Source organism: Dermacentor variabilis, unplaced genomic scaffold (assembly GCF_050947875.1).
Source record: "Dermacentor variabilis isolate Ectoservices unplaced genomic scaffold, ASM5094787v1 scaffold_23, whole genome shotgun sequence".
Taxonomy (NCBI): Eukaryota; Metazoa; Arthropoda; class Arachnida; order Ixodida; family Ixodidae; genus Dermacentor; species Dermacentor variabilis.
In genome coordinates, this window is record NW_027460401.1 from 1,165,812 (window position 1) to 1,183,678 (window position 17,867).

General features: G+C 43.4%; 1 protein-coding gene across 9 annotated transcripts in view; it reads right to left on the reverse strand.

Moving 5' to 3' along the window:
• Positions 1–7,050: 7,050 nt before the first annotated feature.
• The window catches only part of Rel (nuclear factor NF-kappa-B family member relish), a 450,112-nt gene continuing 439,295 nt past the window's right edge, over positions 7,051–17,867 (reverse strand). For all 9 annotated transcript variants that reach the window (XM_075678481.1, XM_075678479.1, XM_075678478.1 and 6 more), the window contains 2 exons: positions 9,784–9,968; positions 7,051–7,189 (listed from right to left, as the gene is read on the reverse strand). In XM_075678481.1, coding sequence (XP_075534596.1) covers positions 7,127–7,189; positions 9,784–9,968 — 248 coding nt within the window. In that variant the 3' untranslated portion in view covers positions 7,051–7,126. The remainder of the gene's footprint in view (positions 7,190–9,783; positions 9,969–17,867) is intronic.

Genomic DNA, 17,867 nt, shown 5'->3' on the forward strand with positions numbered 1-17,867 from the left:
AATGCGAGGTGCGTTCCGAGGCTGGAAATTTCCGAGGAAAAACTCGCGCTATATTCATATATTAAGTGCGTATCTCTCGTGTGTCGCCTCTGCTGTGGCTCACGTGCTCTCACGCTGCACCTCTCCTATAGCCGGTGACACTGGTAGCAGCACGTAAATACCACCTCCTTTTATAGTATTGTTATTTTATTATTATTATTATTATTTTGTTTTTGTACAAAGTAAACACCAACATTGGCCAACTTACGCCAGCATCCAGGCACTCAAGCTACGTGTGTTTCTGTGTGTGGTTGGGCCCATTCGCTACATTATGTCATTAACTATAAAAGCTCAATTAGGTGTAAATCTCCGTTTATGCATTGTGGTATATGTTTTTAACAAGTAGACGTTATTTCTGACGTGCGGTTGTCTCGATTGGATACCTACCATGGCGCTCAGTGCGAGCTGCAACACGCGACCGCTTTACCTCGCGCATTCGCGTTGTAGCTCATATTGAGCGCGGCAGGACATCATAGCCCCATATACGAACCAGAAAACATATATATATATATATATATATATATATATATATATATATATTGTTCCGGTGAAGGGAACGAAGAAGTTGGATTAGACTAGACGAAGACGAAGTCTGGCAGTTGCCTGAACGCCATATACGCCAGATGTAAATATACGTTATTTTACACTCGTGGGCCTGCTTTCTTCCTGCAACAATATATATATATATATATATTCTAACGCGGAAACTGAAAGTTCGATCACATTAAACGCCTCTTTTTGGTATATATGTGCCAGCAGAAGTGCAGGCTAATATTCTAGTGGACGTCTTTCATATATAAAATATCGACTTCCGACGGATGCGGTTTCGTATACTGAGGCAGTACATGCATGAGTCGGATATTCTAATGACGAAGCTTTCTTTCGCATAGGAGCTATAGGTTGCGTGGGAGCTAGGTTACGTAGGCGCCTACATGCAGCGCGCAGTCAGCCATTTGGGAAGTGGTGCCATTCCTTCGTCTTGCGCAAGAGCGATGTATGAAAGCGCTATACGTGAAAGCATATAAAGTTGACAGCAGCTTTGGTGGACAAGAAAAAAGAAACCTATATAATATTGCCTACTGTAAGCCGTTCCATGGTTTCAGACAAATTTATAACTATATTAGGCAAAGCTGTATAGGTAAAACTATACTGAATAAAAAAAAAGATATTCCAAATAGTCTGTACATTTATTGCGGCGCACTATAGCGTATGCCTCCATGTTAAATTTTTCGCGTGCAAGTGCTTTTGTGGTGCTGCCTTGGGCGTGTTTCTGAATTTCTCATCTTGGGCTCAGATAGATCGCACCGTTTATTTAAAATTTACCGACGACAGACACCGCTGGCCTCCCTGCCGCAAGCGCAGTGTACAACTCCAGGCCATGTCACCCAGCTGCAGAGGCTAGTCGAAAACATGGAGGCAAAAGAAAAACTGCCGAAAAGAAAAGTTTCCTACGCTTCTCCGCCTGCCTTCCATGGTGGCGCACGTTTTTTTTTTTCTTCTTCTTTTCCTTTTTTCCCCTACTAGTTCCATACTGCGGTTACCCGCCCACGCTACCCGGCCTTGGGCTCGGTTCTCCCCTCTTGCCCGCATTCCTCCCCGCCGCTGGACTGTTTTAATTTACTTCCTTCTTTTATATTTTCGCTTAGCTCGAGTCACCAGAGGGTATATCAGCTTGTCGTTGTAAGCAGGCGTGCTCGTTTGCTCTAAGAAGCTTACACTGCTCTTTACACTGCTTGCTCGTTCGCACTCAAATTTCGCAATGAGGTCGTATTCTTTCTTCTTGCGTTTTGCTCAGAGTGTTTAATTAGTATTTCGGCTTGCCATGGTTCATGCGAAAAGACAGCTCCTACCCAGTCAAACCGGACCAGCTGCGAACGAACTAGTTAACAGCAATACAAAGCGTTTTACCAATGCGGACAAATAAAAAATGCGGCCTTTTAGCGAAACGTGAGTTGAAACCAAGCAGTAGTACGAGCAAAGTCATTAAAAAAGAATTTAAAGAAGTCCAGAGTCACAGTCTGCATCAGCTGTCGCAGCATGCAAAATGGTTGTTATTATCGTAGTTATGTACTTAGTGCAATATATATATATATAAACAAAAAAATGCGTGGACCCAAAGTTCAGTCGGCAAGCTGGCCCGATGCATTGCCGGCTTGTCGCACCGACGGAGGCCCAGCCAGTGGTGCCGGCCGCGTGCCGACGTAGCTGGAAGCAGACGCCGGGCCGACTGTTCTCTGAAGTCGGGCGGCCAATGGCTTCCCACCATTTCTCAACAATCGGCCAAGCATCGGTAGTCGGCTAGGGTTGCTTGAAATCGTGAAACCGAAATCAAAATTATGTGCCTTTGGATAATGATTGACAATGCGCTATCTCAATATGACACCAGCGGCCAGTTCGGAAAGCGCGCCAGCAAGCCGACAGCGATCCTGTCCAACCACGAAAAATTACAATGAAACGTATATAGACTGACCTTAACAGCATGTATTTTACGATGCGATGAACGCACGAGTACAACTGAATTTAGGTTGAGTCCTCGATCAATAGCATTTCTCGCTAAAAAATACTTTCGAACGGCTGATACAACACGCACGATCAATAGGATGAGACCTGGGGTGCGATCGGAGATGGTTGTTCGGCGCGTTCGTTCGGTTACCGGCGCGCGCGATTGGCCTACTCCGCGCCGACGTCGCCAGCCGCGGGGCGCCGCCCCGTTTTTGGTGACGTCAAAATGACGACACGCTCCTGTCAATCATCCGCCCACCGAGCCTTTCGTCCGAACGCGACGGGAGTTGAGAAGTTTGGAGCGATCATACGGCTTCGCATGGCGCGTCTGGTGGATTGGATTGGATCCAGCAGGCGGCCTTTTCGGCTGCGAAATGGCAGGTTTGAATCCAATTCATAGTTTAATTCTAGAAAATGGCGCTTCCGTTGGAAACTTAGGTTGTTGCGCTGGCTTTTCTAGAGGAAGGAGGAGAGCGGGTGGCGGTGCGAAACGCGTTTGAAGAGATGGCAGAAAGTGAATTCCGGCGTCGTTTTTGTTTCTCGAAACAAATAATTCGTTGGTTGTACAGAGAAATCGACAAGTTCATCGGTGCCAGCGAGCCACTGGGATGTTGTCGCTGCCTCTTGAAAAGTGCGCCACTCTTCCCGTCGTTTTTTTTTCTTTTTCCTTCTCGCTGTGCGCGACACCACCTAGGGACGACGCAAAGAACCTAATAGTTATAAATTGCAGTAGTCACACGTACTACTATTTGAAAACGTGTTTGTGCTTGAGAAGAAAAAAGTACATTTCTTTAGATAAAGATTTAATTCACTTGGAAGACGAGAAACATTTGGTTTTGTAGTACACTGTTTGCAAGCAGACGACAAACGACGCAAGTAAACTTCCGGGGAGGTCACCGCTTCCTGATTGGCTGCTCTCTCCGCCCCGGTGTCACAAATTTTGCATACTGCAACTCTGTGACGTTGCAGCAACTGAACAGAACGCGTATCGAACAAAATATCTCCGATCGCGCCCCTGGCTTTAAGCTGGAAAGGAGCATGCAAGTACGTCGAAAATACTGTGTTGCTTCTTTGCAACTATTCATTGTCAAGGATTTTTAGCTGGGATTTTTGGTACATATTAACTTTTCGGTGGACTACGAGATAAATGGGACAAGAAAGGGAAGAAAATAGAGCGCAAACTTGAAAATATTTGTTGTCAAGTTTCACTTCAGCTGGCGGTGATGTTTCATGAGCAATAAAACGGACTCGGCAGTGAAATTAACTGTACCGCAGACTTTTCAAGACGCTCAGACTCCACACACTTTCTCCATGTTTGTTGCACGCCACATAGCTTCCGCCGATGAAAAGACTCTTCAAGAACAGCAGACGCTCCGGTACTATCGAGTACGACGCCATTTTGAAAAGGTCGAATGACGACGATTTTGTTTGCTTCTGTGATTGGCTGGCGGAATAACACAACCCCGCGCGGTCCAAAAGGATCTATAAACGGTGGCGCGGTCGGTGTGCCTTTTTCTCCAACTGCTTTTTTTTTTTCATTGTATCCTACTAAAGAGCAAAATCGACTCTTGTTCACTGGCGGACTTAATTGTTGGCTCATTGCCCATGCATACACAAGCAGCGAATAAGTCTGGTCTTGGGCCCGATCACCATTGACTAGTGCTAAAGCGAAAATGGTAACAGTAACCTTTTCTGATAGCTTGCCACCCGCCACCATGCTGGCTACAGATGAATTTTCGTCACGGTCATGCTGTGTTGTTAGGCCTAATGTGCCTGCTTCATGGAAAGTTGGCTACTGAAAGTTACGGTTTGTCACCAAGTCGACAAACCATTTTTTCGCAGCATCAGAATGGCACGTGTAAATCCATTGAATTGCCTTACCAATGACACGAGTAAGGACAACAGACAGCTAGTTTCAGAAGAGAAATTGGCGTCTTACGCACAACGCCAAGAACTTTCAAGGACGCTACTGATTGTGTGTTGCAGACTTTGTTTAATGTATGAGAATGCACATGTAAAGGCATTAAAAGATAGGGTGCTGTCTGGTGCCACATGCCAAACATGTCTAATCCAAGAGAATCCATTAGCAACCATCCTGTCGTTTCTATGCCAACACGCCTCAACAGGTCTATGTATGCCAGAATCGGCAAACTATCTTGAAATCGAACGTGCTATGTGCTCAAAAGTAGCGTCCCATGTGACCTTGGATTAGGTGGAAGCTCATTTCAACAATTACTGGCAAGTGTCTCTAGCGAGAGCGTAGCCATCATGACAATTTACGCTCAAGCGGGAGCTATGTACAGGTGCTGCCATGTTGTGACAGCGCTATTTCTTACTTAAACTCGCATATGTTAACATAGCATACATAAACCACAGAAAGCCAATACTGTACATGTGCAGTGAGGACAAGGCTATTACGTATGTAATACATTTACGTTAGCTTGTAAAATAATCTGAATAATGATGACTTTGTTAACTGTCCTTCTTGTGACATGATGCACACGAATCATGTCATAAAAATCCAGCAATACAATGCAGAGCTTCCGAAATTTTGATCACCCACATATAGTTCTATGGAGCAGGCAAGGCGTTCAGATCGCGACTGTAGTAATAAAGCATGAATTCACTGGCAGCCAATATAAGTAATACTAACCTTTTATCTCTGAAACAACAGATAAATGACAGAATAAGAATCAACATATACAAAAGTGCATCGTTAATAAACATATCACTTGCAACCTGTTCCTTAGTTGCTGTCAACACTGCTAAGGAAAGCAGTTACTGCCCTGTGAAGATAAGTCCCCTTGTCGAAACATTGGCTTCAAGCGACGTTCCTTGTTCGACTACTACTCATCATCTTTATGGTTGCTGTCAATTGCTCATATAGTGATAACAGATGCATCATTAGCATATCCGGCATCTGCGTTTACTGCAGCTGTTCTTGGCACAGTTTCTTCCATTTGTAGCATCCATGGCTATAGCAGCTTTAATAGTGCAGATTAAAGTAGGGGATTCCGTCTGCGGAAGACCACGGAGCTGCCGGAGGCGGTTCATGGCCCCCTTCGGGGCGCTGTTCCGGTTGCTGGCATGCAGATGCAATCTCAAGGATGCCCACAACATAGATGTGGCTCAATGGGAAAGGGGTCTGGAGGTCCCATGCCCCTTGGTATGCACGTACGTCATTCAACGATCCTCCACGACTTTCGGTTTACGGCAGCACCATGTTGGGGAACCTATAGGAACGCACATGAACATTTCACTTTATACGATCTTTGCAATATGAACAGCATTGAAACGCAATGTAGAGATGAAACATTAAAGGGACTGACAACTACACCAAATGTTCCAGGATAAGGTGCCAGGAAAAACAGCCGAGATGTGCTTGCACTTTTGCGACAATCCAGCAGTGCACGAGCACTTTGCCTCCACGATCGATGGGTCCCGGAATGCGTCGGCGATTCTCACCACAATCTCGTGCGGGTCCGCTGTCACGCCGGAGGTTTGCACACACGCGCGACCACTTCTACTTAATTACTCGCTGTACCACTGGTACCGACTAAAATGAGGTGCTCGGCGTCCACTACCCGTTCTCCCCCCACAAAACAGCGCGAATTAACATCGCAGTGCAACAAACTTAATATTTTCACCAAGGACAGCCTACACGGGGACCTCCGTAAAGCCGCCATTCTGCACAGTGTAGCCAGACCGGGCTAGGCTTCGCAGCGCCCCCTAATGTTGATTTGAGTTGCGAATGCGCGCGCCTGTTGATAAGGTACCCCAAGATGGCGGAAGGTAGAGGAAGCAGACGACAGCAGCGGATGTGACGTCACGTGCATACTATGTCCTTCCAAGCGTGTGGAACTCTCAGCTGGCTGGGAGCGCACTGGTGCCTATTTTACTCGTAGGTACCTGTCGTCAGCACTCGTTTGCCTCTCACAGCAGTGGCGGATGCTGGGCATCGAAGCTGTGGTGAAGAAACCATATAAACAACCGAGCACCAGGTTGTGGTACATTTCTACCCATTAGAAAAGGCCAGTGAGTTTCTGGCAGCACCTCCCACATATGAGGCGAACGCTCTACCATTTTATTACCAAAATGGTTGTAGGATAAGTGCTGTAGCAAATAATGGTGCTCCAGAATTTCCACCCCTGCAAATGGCGTGGGTGGTTTACACCTGACTTCCAGGACAGGCGGGGATGCATTTTCATTAATGCTGGTACAACCGGCCCACAGTTGACAGGTGCTGCTTTAATGCAGTTGTAGATAACTTGGAATTTGCAATAGCCATACTAATCACCTGTCAAGGCAGTTCCAAGTTTCTCGCTAAGCGTGTTTGCGCCTTAGCGCGTGGCTAGGAGATACTGTTATGACGTCGTGCGACCTTATTCTTAATCATCGCAGACATGCGCAATGGCTGTGCCATTTTGTAAAATGCTCGCGCATGTGTTTGGCTCGGTACACATGGTCTTCTGCACTGATACCAACAGGGTGTGGAAAAAAAAACATTCGTTTAAAGAACAAAGCAGTTCTTTATTCAAAATATGCAAGTAGAAATGCTGCTGAAATGTTGTGGCACTGTGCCATCTTAGTTGAGAGGGATTTCCAGGACATCAACGAACAGTCTTCGAAGAGCGTCATCATCATGGTCCTAAAAAATGAAAAAGAAAACAAAGAGGCCAAATACAACATCTACACTTTTTTTGTGCAAGCCAAACTCCTTAACTCTTTCTGTACCACGCCCATTGGGCACCGTTAGCCCGCTAACGATGGTTTGAAACGCCGCTTTCGAGACCTTCCACGCCGCTCACGGACACTCTGCGCCATAGGACGAGAAGAACTATATTTTTGTTTTCTAAGCAGTTCACTTTTCCCCCGCCAGATGTTAATTTTTGAACGCACTTTTGAGTTACGCGATCATCAAAGTAGAAAGCAAAAATGGCTGCCTCCGGGAGCGGTGCGGACGCTCCGAAGGATTGCAAATGTCGTGATTTCGCAGCATCTGCGGCTGATTTTATCGATGGATCGAGCGAGGATGCTGCCTTTTCATCAGACTCTGAGAGCGACGTAAGCCAGCCCGGAACATAAGCATCCGAAGCCCGGCACGCCAAACTGTAGTGCTTGCACTCAAATGTTTGTAGTGGCTTCAATGAAAATTTTTTATTTTTTTCAATGATAGTGAATATTAGATGGCAATACATTTTGTATGTAAACTGTACATCATAATTTTTATTACATCTTTTTCTTAGTAGATACAAGCATGCCTTCATAAACTTTGTTCAATTTTATCCCACCATCATGATTCCAGAAGAAACGGGGTTAAGGTTAATGCGACGGTTGTGGCATCATTCCCCACCAAGTTGTTTTTTTATCCACTTTCATTTCCATTAATTTATCGTTTATTTCACTTATTAAGCACAAGTAATTTTCCCTATGTTGTACTTGGTGTCAGTGTTTGTTGGCTTCTTATGATAACCTTGATTCCAGCAATTCATCTTTTTTATGGTATATATCTCGTTAATAAAACTTTTATCTATGAAAAGTGCATTCATTCTGCTTTTTTTTCATGTACCATAAAATATTGAGTGCAGTAGTGCCCTCAGAAAAAAAATGTTTGGCGTAACTACAATATTCTAGTACACTGTAGGCGTAACCTACAAAAACACCTATTTTCCCCATGGTAGGGGAAAGAGTTAAACATGTGACAGCACAGATTTGGTGCAGTGGTAACGACATAAATGTGACACGTTATTGACTGTGTATTATAATTTGCGATTGAAAGGAATATTAAGCTAAATTATACTAATGAAATCTGCATCTTTCTGTCACTGTTGCCGTGAGGGGAGGCAAGAAAATGGCGACTCAAATATGAAAGATGGGTAGCTGTGCTACCCTAAAGTTTTCAGCAACTGTGGTATCATAGACTTCAACAATGTCTGCTCGGGAATAGTCGATTATTAATAAGAGCTAATGAACAAAAAACAAGCAAGGTCAAAAACATTTACTGTGCCAAATTGACCCAAATACAAGAATACAGATAGAAATTTATGATGTCATATTGCTCTAGCTGATGATGCTATTCCTATGAAACAAAAAAAAAAGTTCTTTGAATCAATGTTGCTACCGATTGATTCCTGTCATTCCATGAGAAAATGTATCTGATGGCTAATTTTTTACTTTTTTCAAGTATGTTAATGTGTTTTTAGCTATGTGAGTCCCAGACTATACCAGCATACTCCACAGTCGGGCCAAACAATTGTTTTATAAGCCATTACCTTGACATCAGGTGTAGCAAGGTGTGGTATCCTTTAATTTGCATTTTAACAGACCTGTGGGTGTATTCTGCAAGTGTCCACCTAGTGGACATGTCCATTTCGTGTGCTGCTGAATCTCTGATTGGCTGGGCTGGGGTACTTGCCAGAACGAGCCAGGTGCCTTTAGCCTATCAGCACTTCAGCGGCAGACGAAATGGACATGTCCACTAGGTGGACACTTACAGAACAGCCCCCCCCCCCCCCCCCCCCCCCCCAATTTTTTCCGAGCAGACCCAGTCATGTTTTCTGTGTGCTTAGTTCAATTTAGGTTGTCAGTAACTGTTACACTGAGGTGCTTTAATTGAGTACTAGTATGTCTCATTTCAATAACTCGTAGCTCGAAAGTATAGCATAAAGGTGCTCTTTTGTTTGTAATGCTAATGCACACCATTTCATTTAGATTAATTTTCAAGCAAAATTAATTACACCTTAGACTCCAGAAATCCAGCGAAAAATTGAAATGCAACCACGACATAAAGAAGAGACACCACAACGCTGGACTAGCAACTGACATATATTTGAAACACGGATCGCCCTCAAACATCAAACCGCCAAAGCATGTGCAACGCTCTTAGCAAGGTAGAAAATTTTTAAATTGATGAGCACACCATTTTGCCCTACTCATCTTTAAACTCAGACTTTTACAAAAGCTCTCTTTATTGCTCAGAGAGATAGACGGAACACTGATGCATTTTCCTTCTTCTTGTATACTGATATAGAACGCCTCAAGTCTTTCTTTTTCGGTTTTCATCCTGCCCCTGCCAAGAATCAAAACATTTCCAAAAAGTGGTGCACACTCATGCTGACTACGGTGATGACAATTAAAAGCCAGGTGACCCTCTCTTCAAGAGTTATCTGTGATTCGTTCATTGGGACTTGGTCTGATCAATCAAATAAGAAATTGTGCAAAGAATGCTGAAAAACAACTCACCTGAAGATACTTGCGATAGATGGTGTTACCGAGCCCAGAAGCTTTTAGGAGGGCAATCATCTTTTCCACAACAGTGTCTTTGCCATCCTCCAGTAGTTTGAGCACACGTGCGGCATTTTCTTCCGACTCTAGCACTTCCACCACTTTTGACCGAAGACTAGCCGCATTGCCACCTTCCGCCCGTTCTGCGATCATGCAAGGTGTGTGCCAAACGATACAATCGACAACACTTCTGTGCCACTAAAGCTCCCAATAAAATGACAGCTTGCACTGAGAGCTATGTACACTAGCTGGTCTGCGTCCCATATGCAGAGGTTGCAGGGGTGGTAACGTTAATGGGGTGCCATAAGGAAATATTAAAGAGTGAAGCATTCTTCCAAACTGTGTTTTCATTCCTTCAGTGCAAAATTTTAAATTGCTAGCAGAGAAGGTGAAACTTCCATTACTTGAATTTTGTGCCCATACAGCAGTGTTGGTACGTCAGTGAGATTTCATTTCGTGTTTATGGGAAAACTGCACCACCATGGTGGCATTACTACAGGGAGAGGGGTACATGGACAAGTTCACATAGTTTGGATACATAGCTAGGCAAATGAACTGTGAGGATAGCAAAATGTAAAATTTGATTATATAATCCATGGTGCAATCAATGAAAAATACCGTATCAAATGGGACAACCAATACAAAAACCAAAGTATACATAAGGTAGACAGTCATGGATGCCATGGATTTTTTCACGAAGATCTTGAAAACATTATGCGCATTAACCCCCAAAAATTCTGGCATCTGGTCACCCCGTGCAAAAGCCGTACTCAAAACATTTCTTTGGTTAACCATGATGGCTTACATGTCCCTGATATTGAGCGCGCAGATGTCATGAATTCATTTTTGCTCCGTGTTCACCCACGAACCTGCACTTCGTATTCCCCCAACACCTGCCACTAGTTTTTCCCAAATGCCACCAGTTTTTATAACCCATGGAGGTATCGCTAAACTCATAGACAACCTTAAGTTGTCAAGCGCTCCTGGGCCAGACAACATAACTGCCAAAATATTGAAGGGCACCGTGAGCATTTCTAGCCGTATTTTGCAAATTATTTTTCAGCAGTCTGTTTCCAACAGCGAAATACCAAATGATTGGAAAACTAATAAAGGAACCCCAGTATTTAAGGCAGGCAATTGATCCGATCCTTCTAATTACCGCCCAATTTCATTAACATCTATCTCATGCAAGCTACTGGAGCACATTTTATATTCGCAGATCGCATCACACCTCGACAATAACGCTTTCTTTTATGAGAAACAGCACGGTTTTAGATCAGGCCATTCTTGCGAGTCCCAGCTTTTCGAATTCACCACAGACCTTCACTTAAACTTAGATTCTTCTTTTCAAACTGACGTCATTTACCTAGACTTCTCCAAAGCCTTCGATCGCGTTCCACATCGGCGTTTAATGGCAAAACTGTCCTGCCTCCACATTAACCCTTTAATCTTGTCATGGATTGACTGCTTCCTCCGCGAACGCTCACAATATACAGTAATAGGGAACCACAGATCGCAAAATGCTACAGTCACCTCTGGTGTCCCCCAGGGATCGGTGCTGGGACCACTCCTTTTTCTGATACTTATAAATGATCTTCCTAATGCCATATCATCTTGTATCCGCCTCTTCGCAGACGATTGTGTCCTTTATCACCGCATATCTACTCCCGATGATCAGACTCTGCTTCAACGTGACTTAAATCTCATAGAAACCTGGTGTACGTCATGGCTTATGCAACTGAACATTTCCAAATGTAAGTTCATGCATGTATCAAGAAAGCGAATTAATCTCAGCTATCCGTATTCATTAAATTCTACACCACTCTCTGAAACAGAATCATACAGGTATCTTGGAATCATCGTCAACAACAAACTAACATGGTCTCAGCACATTGCAAAACTTTGTACAGAAGCTTCCAAGTTGCTTGGGTTTATCAGACGATCCCTCGCTTTTTCACCCCGTTCTGTCCGTCAACTCGCCTAAGTAACATTCATCCGTTCGAAACTCGAATATGCCTCGGCGATCTGGAATCCCCATCAGAACTATCTAATCAATCAGCTTGAAGCCATCCAAAATCGTGCGGCCCGTTTTATCACATCGCAGTATGACAGACGACACAGTATAACTCGTATCAAGGCATCCCTTAATCTTCAACCCCTGGCACTTCGGCGTAAAATTTCACAGCTTTGCCTATTCCACAAATTGTACTATACCTTCCCACAGCTAAGAAATTCTGTATTACACCCGCCGCTTCGCACTTCACGCCGTCTTTTCAACTCTTTAAGTTTGCAGCGCATACATGGCTCCACAAACTCATTTAATAAATCTTTTTTACCTAGCTCCATTACATTGTGGAATGACTTACCCGATTCCATAGTTACTGAAATAGAACCTAATAAATTCAGGCACTTATTAACAGCACATTTCAAGGGTAGAGTCATTTTGCCGTGTTTTTGAATGTGTATGCGTGTTTTGTTTTGTTCCCAAGTTGTTCTTGAGCCGCTGTGTCTATCTTAGTGTTGATGCTTCTGATGATGTTAATATTGAACATGAACCCTGCACTTTGTATTGCTTTTTTGTTGTTACCGACCATTGTATATGTAACGACTGCTCCCCCTACTTATGTAATGCCCTAAGCCAAGGGCCTTTAAGGGTAAATAAATGATGATGATGATGATGATGATCTCAAAATATTTTTTCGCATTTGGGTTCTCTTGGAAGACAATTCTCAAAACTTCAATGTCCTGAAAAACAATTTAATCAGTCATTATTGATAAATAGTTTATTAGACAAGAGGGGACACTGTCAAAATTTTATGGGACACTGTCGTGAAAACTTAAAGAAGGCATCGCACTGAGTCTCATTTTTGCATATTTTCTGGCTTTCAGCCTCTGATAACGGTGTGAGCTTTTTGGTATTCTTGAAAGATAATTAACTAATGCACGCTAACCTAATATTCCTCTTTAGTGTTCCTCGGGTGTCACATTAACAATAATTCTTTTTCTACATCATTTACCATGTTCATTTTTATAGCAAAATAACGCTTGAACATTCAGTTTTAGATTTCGAGATATCTAAAAGGCTTGTTGACACTGCAGGCGCTGGCTGCCACATACATAACTACCAGCTAAACTGCCTGCATACTTTTCAACATGCGTACAGTGCAACTATACACCAGCCAGATTTTAAATAACAATTACGTAACTAGCAATAAGAATATGAGGGACCCAAGGGGCTTGATTTCTTGTTACATAGTAACAACTATATGAAAAGACAGGAAATGAAGCTAGCGAAAGTATAGATTAATTGCTATGTTTAATTGTAATGTAGAAATAATAAGGTAGAGAAAAATGAAAGTGGACAAAAAGATAACGTGTTGCAAGTAGGGAGCCAACCCACATCTCCACGTTCCGCTGGCTGTGCTTCGCCTATTAAGCTACTGCGGCACTATTTCTGGGGCACCTGTGTACAAAACACGAGTGGTAGCATTGCTCAGTTAGAAAAGCACGTCCTCCACCTTGGCCGTCGGTGAGAAGGAAGATTGGCTCTGGCCTAGCGTACTGTCAGCTTCCTCAAGCAATGCAGCTAAAGTAGTGGAGTTGCACTATGCCTGCCAGAGGCAAATGTGTGTCCATAGCTTTCCTTTCCTCTGCACTGTGATTCTTCGATATATTCAGCAAAGAGCAATACCCCTGCTGTACATGCCTAGCACAAGCTATCTCTCTCTATCTTGTAGAATTAAACACCCAACATAGAAGTACATTACGGCATGAAGGGATAATGTGTTTTATTCCTAACCTTGCAGATTTTCTCACCACAGGCCCACCTCTCTAGATACCGGGGCATAAAAATATCTTGCATCAGATGATCACCACTGCAGCAGTGATCACCAATGGACCCACGAAGCAGAACAACACTCAAGGTTGGCTGAAGCCCACTCAACCTAGAGTTCAGTTGGCTATTCATTTATGGTATTAGAGACTTTTAGCCTGTCCGCTTTCCGGCAAACGAGGGCAGTTTGGGCGGATTGCCGGATTTGCGGGGGTGTAAACGTAAGCGGACAGAGCGGTACAGCTGCCTGGTGCTGTAGAGTTCAACCAGACAAACACACAGCTAAAACTGCAGTAATCCATTATATCCTGCTTCGCTGCTGGTGAAAATCTTTGGCAGTGGCGTAATTGTGAACACGATTACGCCGCCGTCAAAAATTTACACCAGCAGCTAAGAAGAATGTAGTAATTAGCTTTATGTTTGCGTGGTTGAGCTTTTCGCCACCAGCTGGCGCCACCAATCTGGCCACTTGCGTTTACGCCCCCGCTCAACCGGCAAACTGCCCGCGCTTGCCGGAATACCGGATGCACTAAAATTCTCTATTAATGCATCTCAAGGATAGAACAGACACTGAAAGACTGTCCTACTGCATGACCTTTGGTCAAATAGTAAACTTATGTCGACTGTTGCCATTCCTTCAGACGTAAAAAAAAAAGAAGCGTCTATAGGCTTCCTCATGTTCCGCGACACTGGAAACTTTCTGGGAATTCCTCACACGTCCCAGAAACAGAGGTGAAATTTGTTGAATTTCTCTGCAAAACAAAATCCAAGTGCAATTACAGTTGCACCTGCACAATATGCAGCAAGTTGGGGTGATCATTTGTCCAAAGTACTGTGTACATCTAAAAGGACATTTAACACAAACAGAAGAAAACTAGTAGGGCAGAAAGTGAAACAGACGATGCATAGTGATGTTGCCACTAGATTCCAGAGCCAGCTCATGGTGATGTCACGTGTTGGCTCAACAAATTATCAAAAATGCTTATCTGTACAGAACGTGAATGAACTACAGTGCCTTTGAATGCTTTTGCAGTTGAATACATTTGAATACAATTGCTCCGAGAATGGCTATTTTTTAATTTTATAAATGTTTTCACAGTTTGTAGGTAATGCATTGATAGATGTGCCTATGTGCCCTTCATATCAGTTCAGAACGTGGAGATTATATCAGCACTGCTCAGCCCGGACTTCTCTATTGGTATTACCAAGTGTAGATAGTTAGTTAAATGTGGTTTAGTGGCACAAAAGCAGCTAAGGCTATGCTGCGCCAAACACGAGGTGTTTTAAAATCCAATTTAGGAAAAAAAAGCCTGTATTAATATAATATATATATTATGTAAAAAGCCATTGTCATCTAGAAAGTTATGAACGTCAGGTAATGGGACTAGCAGATCATCTCCTAAAATTAAAGTAGGGTGTAAAGGTATGTGTAGTTGATATAAGTTGTGCAAAAGGTTTCGTCTGTTCATTTCAATATGTGTACATATCAGTAATATATGCATAACTGTTAGTGGTTCTTGGCATTTCTCACATGTTAGGGTGTCTTCTTTCGTAAGTAAATAGTGTGTGACGTGTGTGTGCCCAATGTGCAGTTGGCATAAAACTACATTGAAGAACCGCTCCTAAAGAAAACATCACTTCCACTCACCAAGTATGGGTTCAGTAAGATGTAGCTTGTTGTCTGCACAACGGTCCCATTCGTGCTGCTACTTTTAGGTTAAGGCTTTCCTAATCGCACAGATACTATATTTATATGGAAGTCTTGTGTTTGTTATGCCTTTGTACACTCCCACCTATGCACATCTATCAGCTGCTTCGTTACCCGGTATGCCAACATGGCTTGAGACCCAGCAGAAACGAATTGATTTCCCATATTTGTTTAGCGCCACCATGTTTAGAATATCCCACAGCAGGGGTTCACACTCAGATTTCGGATGTTGAGCCTTCACTGTACTTAAGGAATTGGTGTATATGACTGTATATTTATGTTTGTAAGTGATCATTTGTTAATTACAACCCATACAGCATAAACTTCAGCAGTGAAAACAGAGGCATCTTTTCGTAATCGAATACTTGTTTCCCAATCTTTCGTTACGGCCCCTACACCCATGTGTTCATTTGTTTTAGAGCCATCAGTGTAAAACTTTATGTTATTTTGGTATTTGTCCTCAAGAGCACGGAATTCTTGTATAATGTGTTCATGTGGTATGTCTCGTTTCTTTAAATGTGTTAATGTCCAGTCACATAACTGTGTGAAATCGTACCATGGTGGCAATCATTGTGGTTTTTTGGCAACTTGGAGGACTTCATGAGGAATATCATACTCCCGACAATATTCCTCATATCGCAGGACAAGTGGCCTAATTATGTTAGGTTTATTTGTGTAGTGTAAGCGTAAGTTGCACTGTGTGATGATGTTGTGGCATATGTGTTGTGGTGAGGTCTGAACTCTCAACATGTAGAAAAGAGTAAGTAATGCTCTGCGCTGCTGTAAGGAAGGTTCATTACATCATCATCATCAGCCTGGTTACACCCACTGCAGGGCAAAGGCCTCTTCCATACTTCTCCAACTACCCCGGTCATGTACTAATTGTGGCCATGTTGTCCCTGCAAACTTCTTAATCTCATCCACCCACCTAACTTTCTGTCGCCTCCTGCTACGCTTCCCTTCCCTTGGAATCCAGTCCGTAACCATTAATGACTATCCGTTATCTTCCCTCCTCATTACATGTCCTGCCCATGCCCCCCCATTTCTTTTTCTTGATTTCAACTAAGATGTCATATACTTGCGTTTGTTCCCTCACCCAATCTGCTCTTTTCTTATCCCTTAATGTTACACCTACCGTTCTTCCTTTCCATAGCTCGTTGTGTCGTCCTCAATTTAAGTAGAACCATTTTCGTAACCCTCCAGGTTTCTGCCCCGTACGTGAGTACTGGTAAGACACAGCTGTTATACACTTTTCTCTTGAGGGATAATGACAACCTGCTGTTCATAATCTGCGAATGCCTGCCAAATGCACCCCAGCCCATTCTTATTCTTATTATTTCAGTCTCATGATCCGGATCCGCAGTCACTACCTGCCTTAAGTAGATGTATTCCCTTACCACTTCCAGTGCCTCGCTACCTATCGTAAACTGCTGTTCTCTTCCGAGACTGTTAAACATTACTTTAGTTTTCTGCAGATTAATTTTTAGACCCACCCTTCTGCTTTGCCCCTCCATGTCAGTGAGCATGCATTGCAGTTGGTCCCCTGAGTTACTAAGCAAGGCAATATCATCAACGAATCGCAAGTTACTAAGGTATTTTCCATGAACTCTTATCCCCAATTCTTCCCAATCCAGGTCTCTGAATAATTCCTGTAAACACGCTGTGAATGGCATTGGAGAGATCGTCTCTCCCTGCCTGACAACTTTCTTTATTGGGATTTTGTTGCTTTCTTTATGGACTACGGTGGCTGTGGAGCCGCTATAGATATCTTTCAGTATTTTGACATATGGCTCTACACCCTGATTCCGTAATGCCTCCATGACTGCTGAGGTTTCGACAGAATCAAATGCTTTCTCGTAATCAATGAAAGCTATATATAAAGGTTGGTTATAACCCGCCGTGGTTGCTCAGTGGCTATGGTGTTGGGCTGCTGAGCACGAGGTCGCGGGATCGAATCCCGGCCACGGCGGCCGCATTTCGATGGGGGCGAAATGCGAAAACACCCGTGTGCTTAGATTTAGGTGCACGTTAAAGAACCCCAGGTGGTCAAAATTTCCGGAGTCCTCCACTACGGCGTGCCTCATAATCAGAAAGTGGTTTTGGCACGTAAAACCCCAGATATTATTATTAAAGGTTGGTTATATTCCGCACATTTCTCTATCACCTGATTGATAGTGTGAATATGGTCTATTGTTGAGTAGCTTTTACGGAATCCTGCCTGGTCCTTTGCTTGACAAAAATCTAAGGTGTTCCTGATTCTATTTGCGACTACCTTAGTAAATACTTTGTAGGCAACGGACAGTAAGCTGATCGGTCTACAATTTTTCAAGTCTTTGGCGTCCCCCTTCTTATGGATTAGGATTATGTCAGCGTTCTTCCAAGATTCCATGAGGCATTGCGTATACAGGGTGGCCAGTTTTTCTAGAACAATCTGCCTGCCATCCTTTAACAAATCTGCTGTTACCTGATCCTCCCCAGCTGCCTTCCCTCTTTGCATAGCTT